This window comes from Cryptomeria japonica, chromosome 8 (genome assembly GCF_030272615.1).
Source record: "Cryptomeria japonica chromosome 8, Sugi_1.0, whole genome shotgun sequence".
NCBI lineage: Eukaryota > Viridiplantae > Streptophyta > Pinopsida > Cupressales > Cupressaceae > Cryptomeria > Cryptomeria japonica.
Genome location: NC_081412.1, coordinates 307,162,055 through 307,172,311, shown reverse-complemented (window position 1 = coordinate 307,172,311; position 10,257 = coordinate 307,162,055). Strand labels below are relative to the sequence as shown.

General features: G+C 34.1%; 1 protein-coding gene across 1 annotated transcript; it reads right to left on the bottom strand.

Moving 5' to 3' along the window:
- Positions 1-2,550: 2,550 nt before the first annotated feature.
- LOC131053841 (uncharacterized) lies at positions 2,551-6,892 on the bottom strand. The gene is made up of 6 exons (XM_059209501.1): positions 6,646-6,892; positions 5,946-6,471; positions 5,638-5,850; positions 5,156-5,533; positions 4,992-5,054; positions 2,551-2,727 (listed from the first exon to the last, which is right to left on the bottom strand). Exons 2-5 carry the CDS (start codon positions 6,294-6,296, stop codon positions 5,046-5,048), a joined length of 951 nt encoding a protein of 316 aa, XP_059065484.1. The 5' UTR covers positions 6,297-6,471; positions 6,646-6,892; the 3' UTR covers positions 2,551-2,727; positions 4,992-5,045.
- Between the last annotated feature and the right edge of the window lie 3,365 nt (positions 6,893-10,257).

Below are 10,257 nucleotides of genomic sequence, written 5' to 3'. Positions count from 1 at the left end.
TGTATCCTATGTGACATCGACAAATAAAAAAAACAAGAGCTGTGAGACAGCATGAGTCCCTGCCTTTAGCTAAAAACATGCTAGCAATGCATTGAAGTGTTGAGAACAATTAAGTAATTTTGAAAATAGTTAACAACTAATATTGAATGCGAAAAAGATAATGTGTTGTAGTGTTCTAAGAACTCATCTTCAAAACTGTTATACAAGTAGACAGTGCAGAAGATTTATATTTTCAAAAACCAAGCATATTATCGAATGTTTGTAGCTAAAGATAATTAACTAGTTATTTACAAAACAAAATAAGATAAGTGTTGCTTTGAATATTATAGGAATCTGTTGTATACAACTATTTTAGTGGCTTCAGGATTTATCTCCTCTCTCTCTGGTGCCTGTTTTGGGGGAGCCTTTTCGTTCTCTTCTGTGGCAGGTCCTCGGAAAACTACGTGTATGAAAAAGACTGCTGACAAGTGAGTTGAAAGACAACCGCTGTCAAAAGGGTTCTTTGCATGAGATTTTATAGCTTGCGAGACACTTCTAGAAACATACTGTAAAGCACATCTTGGTATGAACCGGAAAATTAAATGGAGAAGTGGAAAGAAGGGTTTCTGGATGCAACTATGCTGAATTTTTCCAATTATCAGATGTTTTGTTCTCAATCCATGCTCTTTGAAATTAGATGGAGCTACTACTCAAAACACTCATTGTGTAGACAGAGCTAAGGATGGAATAGATGGTGACTGAAACTTATTAATCAAATTGATGACAAACAATTATCAGGTATGGTACATAGTTGCCATTACAACATCGTTCTCAAGATTTTCTCCATTTCTTTTTTTCAATGTGGATTTTGATGTCATTTTATTTCAGAATGACCAAAATGGTCTTTAAATAACATCTATACATCTTTCTCCTTATATTAATTATTACGTTTCATACACCCTGCCTTTTTAAATATATAATTACATTAACAACCCGTTGAAATGGGTTAGTATGAAAACAAAGAGTTAGAGTTAGCCACAAACAAAATTTCATGGCTAAGGTCTACAAAAACTGGATTCACATAAACAATAAAAAGGCAAACACTTTTTTGAAACAAACTGTGAATTGGTTTATTCTATCCCTCGAATCCCAAAAATTAAATTCGCTACACTCCTAGATAAATAATTGAAGAAGAACACAGAATTTACAATTTCAGCTGATCTAATAAAACTACTTGCATTTTACGACATAAGACTGTTAGCATTTTATTCTATGCTTGAACGCAATTGATTTCATAACCCTCATGAATATCAATGAGAGCTTTCAAACTAAAAAAGCACAGCCAAGGAAAAATAAATAAATAAATCTTGCCGCTATAAGTGCAACGAAACCCCAAGAGGTGTCAAACCAGATGCCAATAGACAGAACTGGTATTGATGTTTACGAATTAGTAAAACAGAGACTACAATTTTCTCCTACACTCCAATGCAATTGACAGAGAGGAGCAGAAAATATAGCGTACATACCTCAAAATTTTGATCCCGTACAGTGAGGTCAAACAGGAAGTAAAATTTTACAGAGAAATAAAAAAAGGTTGTCCTAGATGATGTGCCAATCTGCAACTATTTTCCGACTGGACTCAGATACATTACAATAGGAACAAATAGTAAAAGAAACCACAATAAATTTCTCAGTATGACAATAAAATTATTTATTTTGTTCTCGTCTATCACAATGCATTAACAATTTCAAGTTTGCCGAACAAATAGTGAAAAAAATCACACAAACAAAACCAGTGTCCATTTGGGGATTTTTCCAATTCAGTAGCTCGGGCTTACAAAAATATTTTTAAAAAAGTAAGGCAAAGTAATTAGTACAATTAAACAAGCAAGAAATAATTTTTCTTTCAGACATAAAGAGAAAATAAACTAACCAATTTTTCTGATCTCACTTAAATTGTTATTGAAACTACTTTTGAATCGGTCTAAAGATACTAATACTGTTGCTCTGAACATAAATAATCAACAAGCAGAACAATATGCAATCGCAGACAATATGCATTAAAACTGCATTCAATGAGACCAGATATGATAAGATATGCATTAAATGACAATGAGTTGTTCTAATATTTACACTCACATTAGTTTGCATTTATCACAGTACTTTGGATTTAATAATATGCATTCCACAAGAGATTTCGCTAGATATCAATGTTTTTGAAATCGGCGATGTAGATGATAAATATTTTTGCACAAGACATTAGAAAACCATCTCAATTTTTTTCTGCTCACATTTGATTCGTCATTTTTTTAATTTTGAAGATAAAACAAAAAATAGCCAGGAAAATATACACCTGCCAATCGGAAAAATCTAAAAAGATAGAGGAAATTGATTTTAATAAATAAATCACTGTTAACTATAGGAAACTATAGAATAAATTTTGACTCAGTTTTCGAGGCAAAAAACATACAAAGATAAGTGAGATAGTAAAACTTTTTTTATTCATATAATATGATTTTGAAAATAGTTAATAGCTGATACTGAGTGCGAAAAAGATAATGTGTTGTGGTATTGTAAGAACTTGTCTTCAAAACTATTATACAAGTAGAGAGTGCATAAGATTTATATTTACAAAAACTAAGCATATTATTGAATGTTTGTAGCGAAAGATAATTAACTAGTTATTTACAAAAAAAAATAAGTGTTGCTTTGGAGCTTTTGATTGTTTTTAATTTCTCATTTGGGAACCTGCAAAATTAACAAAATTAAGATGTTAATTAGCAAATGAAATGTGCAAATGTAGACTCTTCAAGTATAAAGAAATCATACAAAGATTGTGATACAATGAATTCAAAAGTCTCTATTGATAGAATGCTTGCACAGAAGACAGTAAAACATGCTGATACAGAATGCATGAGTATGCAACTAAATGCCAAGCCAAGCAAGTAAATACGAACAGTGAAGAGAAAGACAATCAGAAATTAAAAAGTGTCTATCTTGCAAAATATGTCAGTGGGGAATTTACACATTTGGTGGAGCTAATAAAACTGTGTGAAAATAAGTCTGAAGATATGTGATGTTCCACATGAACATCATTAGATTTATTTTCATTTTCAGAATAATAGTTAACCGTAAGAATAGGAAATACAAACTCCTTGAGTTATAAAACTAAGTGGAAATGCAAGTTGAACTGGCTGTGCCCAGCATAAAGAAATCGGACTAGAAATAAAGGAAGAAAACCAAAAATTGAAAGAAAAAATCTTTTAAGATCAATAGAAGAAAAAATCTTTTAAGATCAATACCCTGTTTGGGTGATGAGAAAAGAATCTAAAGAAAATCAGTGTAGAGCAACTAGGCAGACACTTGAATTTGGAATGACTTCCAAATTAGCGTCCATGCTAGTAGTTGAGAAGTTGAGAGGTTTTAATTTTACTTTTTTTTTTGTTGTGTTGTTGTCAGGCTCTATGTTGTGAGCTAATGTGTTGATAAGGTTCCATTTTCATGACAAATGTTCTGAATCTGTAACTTTCAATAAGCAGGAAAATTATTTGTTGTGTTCTTTTTGATAACTAGTTGTTGCTGTAATTTTTAGAGTATATAGAAGCTGCTAAAATTTGCTATCCTCCATTGGATAGTTTAGAAAGTTATTTGCCTGTTAGGTGCACTAATTATAGATTAATTACATATGGCTGTGGAAATCATAGATAAAGAAAATATAAGAAGCACCAAGGGAGCGAGAGCATACCATTGAAAATTATAAACCAAAACTTCATTTTGAAAATGATGCTGCTACCACACCTTGGCACTTGGATCAAAAACCCATAGACATTTCTACAGCAAGTTCTTGAGGACAAAAACCGTCTGAAATAGTCACTTTTATAGAGAGAGCAACAGGGTCTGGCTGTTAAAGATCCACAGGCATTTAGCTAACTTATAGGGTGTTTAGAAATTTCAAAAGTTATCAGCTGAACATGCTGGATACAAGCAGTAAGTAGTTTACAACAAGCAGATATTCTTTTTAACGCATGTAATTACATAAAGATTAAATTTAAAAAGTTCAAGCGTATTTCTGTTGTTAGAATCTTTTCTAGTTGCATTTTCTGAGTGTCTTTAGACTACATTATTTCATTTGTAAATGTTCTACAATTTGACCCGAACGACAATAGAGAATTGGGGCTAAAAATGGCATGGCCTGACAATACTCAATGCATGTGTATGTAAGAAAGCTTGGAATACAAAATAGAATATTTCACATTAGTCTTAAAATCTAAGCCATTTCAAATGATGAAATTACACTGAACAAAATGTGATTTGCAATAGTGGCTTAATTAATTTGAGTCTTGCTTGAATTTGTTATTGACATCAGTAGCATACATTTGGCTACACTAAATATTTTATGGAACCGAGAACTAAAGTTGGAGAAATATGCTAAATTATTGGATATGATCCAAAAAATAGACATAGACAAAGCTTGATAATAAAAAGTTGATGTAAGACAGTTTTACGGGTTTTTGTTTTCTTTTGAATTATTTGAACAACGAAAGGAAGTCTATGGGCTATAATAATTTGGTGATATTGCTAGAATAACATAAGAAAACTTGATTTGATATTCATAAGAACAGAAAGTTCAAATATAAATCTGGTTTCTTTGCATATGGTAGAGAGTTGTTATAGTGTTATAGTAAAGTTTATGGAAAATTGTAAAAAGGTTCTATCATTGACTGATTGTCAAGGATTGTGTAATATAGATGCAAAGGATTTGACTAGAATTTTGAGTTTTTGGATCACTCAGGTATTACAAATTACATGGGCTTGTTTCAATTGTCAGGGGCTGGATATGATTTGGCTAAAACCATACAAAGTTCAGGGAAAAAAAATCTTCATTATAAGTATATAAGGCAGTAATGGCAGAGAAAACTACAAAAGTTATAAATATATACATATTTTACTTTTAGCCTTAAACTAAATATAATAAACAGAACAAGCATAGAAATGGGGATAATTGGCATCACCTTGAGGAGTAGTGTGAAGTGAAGCAAAATCTTCTTGAAAATGGCATGGTGCTTTTATACACTCTGCAATTTACACAAAACAATTAGGTCAGTGTTAGGATTAGTTGTAATAAATAATGGTTTTAGATTGTAGCAATGCAGAAGAGTGGTTTTCATAAAATTACATTGCTCGCTTCTTGTGCAATGACAATGATGGAATTGTTCATGGCAATTGTGAATGTTCCTCGTATCTTGAACTTGCGCATGAGGTAGATAGCTGCAGATATGTTTTGCTTATAATTTTCAAATGTTATTTTTGTGAGCTCAGGAAAGTTTTGTTGCAAGAGTTTGGTGTGTAAGTTGCAGTTAATAGTTCCATCTTCAGTTTCAATTGTGCATTGCAAGTAGTGTTGGTATGCAAAAGTCGTGGTTGATGTGCATGTGGTGCAGTGAGCAGTGTTGTTGGCTGACAAGTGAGCTACAGAAACTATGCTGTGGCACAAGTTGCAAAGTGGCTGGTACGGTGGTAGGTACACGTTTTTTGTTTTCAATGTTCCAGCAACCTGTCATTGGAAGAAAGATTGTAATGGAAGTGTTAAATGCTTTTGGAATTTAGTGAATGAGAATAATTGTAGTGTTCTTACTAATGAGTGTTTTAGTTGGTTACCTGCAAATTGGAGGAAGCAAGTGTTTGCAAAAAACCTTTGGTGTATTCGTCATTCAATTCATCAATGTAGGTGGATAGACTTGATCTAATGTCACTTGCTCCTCTTGTGCTGCCGCGGACAACATTTTTTAGGAGAAGAAGTGGTGGTCTTGCTAAAGTCAGGAGCCTTTCCAAGGTGGCATAGGAATTGGTATGGACTTTTGGAACTGTTAGCTGCAAAAGACACAAATTTGTTTGTTAGTATACTTAATTATATGAATAATTTGTGAGGCATATAAATTAGAGTATGTTATGAGAAAATATCTTACAGTAGCTGTATCAGATGGCAATTCTCCATCTTTGACTTGTAGTTGAAATCCGTTTGGTTCTTGATTTTGAGATGCTACAAGGACGACCAGTGTTCCAATTGAATAGTTGTTTGGTGAGTGGATTAATTGCGAAATGGTTGTATCAGGTGTTAGCTTTTGTTGCTTGCATACTTTATCAATACTTTCAATTGTTGTTTTAGCGGTTAGCTGGATACAGTAATCAACATCTCCTCTCTCATATTGTGATTTTTTCTTCACTGTGAATTTTGTTAAGCGCACACTTGCACCAGGCAATAATTGGGGCCAAAAGGTGTCTATTAACTTATTGTTGATGTTTACTGTTATAGTCATTTGTCCATGGCTGTCAATGAGATCAACATGTGCAATTGGTGCTTTTGGTTCATTTGTTGAGGTCTGTTTGATAGCAGGGCCATATGCGACTAGTACATCACCTTCAAAAGCAATGGCAGATTGCGTTGTACATATTTCAATTATACTTGATGCAGGAGGGCTTTCCAACTTTGACCTGTAATGAAATGAGCAAGGTTAGTATGTACATTGTTGTGGAAGTATGTGTAAATAGAATTAGAACAGAGAAATGAGAAGAATTGGAAGTATAATAGTGAGAAGAAGAAGAGAGAGTGATGTATTTCACAAAAAAATAAGAGATGTATTTCTAGAATTTGAGGAGAACACTTGCCTTTTATGTTCTTGGTTGTTGTTTGAGTTGGTCGCATTGTCAGGGGGGTTGCTTTGGTGACAGGCTATTTGTGAGCTTCAAAACAATGCATGAGATGATTTAGTATGCATATTGTTAATGTATAGTAGAAAACAAAAGTATATTTTTCTATAATTAAAGATAAGTGTGTATTGGCTATACGTATTTTCATTATGTTTGCGTTTTTTTGATGACAAGTTGTGGTCAGATGCTATGTCTTCCATTTTGACTTGTGCAAAAGCTATCGTTCGCAAAAGTTGCTGCAATAAATTTTCAAATGCAAATTAATACAAAAAGATGTAATTGTTTGAAGACGAAGAGTTAAACAAAGACATACAAAATGCATACTATTATTTCATGTACTTAGCTAATCTTTGATAGCAGAGTTAGGTAACTATTTGATGTATTTTATGTATCCTTTTAAATATTCAATTTTCTTGAATAGTAGCTAGGTTGTTGTATTGTAAGTTTTGATCTGAGTTGGTTGATAGACTGAGCTAATATTCCATTCGAGTCTTAGACAATTATTTCGTTGTTAAGGTTTATATAAAAAAGACTAGTAAATTGTGTTCTAAAGACAACTGCATATTAATTGGAAGTCTAACATGTACAAGTACATGTAAAGGTTTCATGTATAAAGTCAATAAGCAATTGGATAAAAAGAAGCATAATTACCAATTAGAGGGGTTAATTGTAACTTACCAGAATTGGAGTTTAGATAATTGTTGCTTTTGATAATGGCTTTTTGTTGACCTTGATACAAGTTCCAGATGTGCAAAATAGGTAAAACACTATTTTGTTTTTCTTAATCTGCAATTAGTTGAAAGCACATTTTAGAACTTGACAATAAACTGAAGAAATGTTAAATATGTCTTTTAGCTAGCATTTAGTAGGTTGAATAGTAGCCAATTATTGTGTATTTCTAAAGATTGAACAATTTTTAAAGCAATAGTGAGTTTTTAAAATGAACTTGTATGCTGTATTAAGTAATTGCAATTGATTGTTGAAGGTATTGGGTAAGATGTAATAGCAATTAAGAATTTTGTGTTATAGTTGGAGTTGTAGAACTATTGCAAAGTGGTATGTCCAATATGTATCCAATATAGTGAAGTGTACAAGTGAAATATCAATATTGCCTATCCAAAAGTGATCTAATAAACTGCTTGCATGCGTTGTTGGCTTGTCAATAACGAATGACAGTTTGTGTTGTTGCATAAATTCAAGTAGCATTGTTTTTGTTTTTGTTGAATTTAGCATATCAATGTTGAAGTCTCCAACAATAATCAATTTGCAATTGGGTGGTTGTGACTTGATAATTTCTTCAATTAGATTGAGTAGCTCATTAATTGGTGCAACTGGTGTTAAATAGAGATTTGTGATTCGTAAAACAGTGCCAAAGTACAACAAGTCAGTTGTTATTGATTCCAAGTGCTTTGTGGCGAATGTTTCAATTTTTTGTAATGTGGTTATTTTTGTGCAACATGTTAATAGGCCATGAATAGCAAATGAAGGATAGCATTTGTATTTTTTATTGAGCAATGTAAGATGTTCAAGAGTCTTGTCTCTTGTTTCTTGTAAGCATAGTACAGTTGCACTAAGCAAATCATGGTCATGGGCTATTTCTCGTGCATGGAGTGCAAAGCTTTGTGTATTCAATGAGCATAGACTAAAATGGTTTGATGATGTAGAACAAAGGTTGTATTGCAGTTTCCATTGTGCTTGTGTTCGAAGGCATTCCATCTCATTGTCCACCTTTTGTGACACTTTGAAATTTTGGTGTTGCAATTTGTGAATCAAGTACAATGATTCAATGTTCCTTACTGTAGCGTCCTAAAATTGCGACACTTGCAATTTCGACTGCATTTGGGTCTTCACGATGGCGGCGCAATGTTGAACCTGAATGGAGACCCCAAAACCTGTTTATGACACCAAAAACTGCATTTTTCTGCACCTTGGCATGATCCCTCCTTGCACCCTGCTGTCCCGGGAGGTGGGACCATGGCGCCCAGCGCCTTGGTCCCTGGCCCTATTTTGGGCCCGATCTCTTTTGGGCATCGGGTCTCTAAGTTTGCAATTCGGGAAATAATGTTGCTAGGTCGGCCTAAGGTCGGGAAAATCAGTCTATCAGCCCTAATTGACAAGTATATAAACTACATTTTCCCTCCCATTTGAGGAGGTAGGAAAAAGGAGGACATATGTGAGCAAGGCGCGAAAGCGATATTCAAACATTCAAGCATTCAAGCATTCCTTCAAGCAATTGAGTATTCTATGTCTCCATTCAAGGCTAAGTGTTGCATTCAAGACAAGGATTCAACCATTGAAGAGGAGATCACTTACAACACATTACATACAACATACATTACACCTTCGCATGTAAGAATACAAACATTCTTACAACAAGGTATCAGTACTTGTTTACATTACAAACATTTACATTTACAACATTCTCATTTCTTGGTTAATTCCAAAACCGAGGTTTGACCTAAAGGCAAACCCCTCATCCCTAACCCCCCAATCGTCCTCTCTTTTCTATGTGTAGGTTGCAGGTATGCGGCTATAATTGAAGATCTGGAATCCTTGTGCAGAGACGAACAAATCCACCTTCGTTTCGCGGATTTTTCGGAGGACTGTGTGTACGCCGGGCGCCATCGTCCCGTCAACTTTCGCTCAAATTTGCAAAACAGCACCATCTCAACATTTTACTGCTAATTCCAGGTCCGCAGCTTCATCCTGTATCCCTATCTCTGTTTATAAGCGAATCTTTCCTACTTTACATGCATTCCTAGTTCAATCATTCTATCTACATTTCTTTACAAAAGAGGGTATCCTAGATGTCTTAACCCTTGAAACTCATTTAGAATCCAATCTTGCATTATGTGGGATTGGATCTTGTGGGTTTCAACCCCTCTTTTGAATGTAAAGTCTCTCCCAAGTGAAAACCATCAACCCTAGTGACTCTCCCTTCTCTCTCCTTGGAGTTGGGGAGGGGAGAACTACTAGGGTTCAATTTTTCCGCTTTACACTTACACGTGATAATGCAGTGTATGCAAGACCATGTTGATATACTTTGCAAGGGTCAAAAGCAAGTGCATCCATTGTTAGGCCTTGTGCTCTATGAATGGTTCTTGCACATGCTAGTTGGAAAGGAAATTGCATTCGAGTGACTATTTTTGTAGGTGTTTTGACTTTTCTAGCAATTCTTGTTATTGGTGTCCAAGAAGGCAAAACACCAGTTGTATATAGGGTTTGCATTCTTTGGCGATGCAACTTTCCAATTGTGGGGTCAATAAATTGAATCCAGACAATTTCTTCTTTCTCAGTTGTGTGTAATTGGAAAATGCCATCAGCACCATTGACTAGACCATCTTGTGTATCAAGGTTGCCAACAATTAGCTCAACCAAAATTCCTAGTTTTACATAGATTGTGGTAGGTAGTGATGACTTTTCATTTTGATAATGCATATTGTCAATGGGTGTATCCTTTTTATCAATAGCGTCTAACACATAGAGCTTCGTAGGCAAGTAATTCAACATTTTTTTGTTGTGCTCATCAACAGCTGAATTTCTCTGGAACAAATATGGGAATCTTGGATC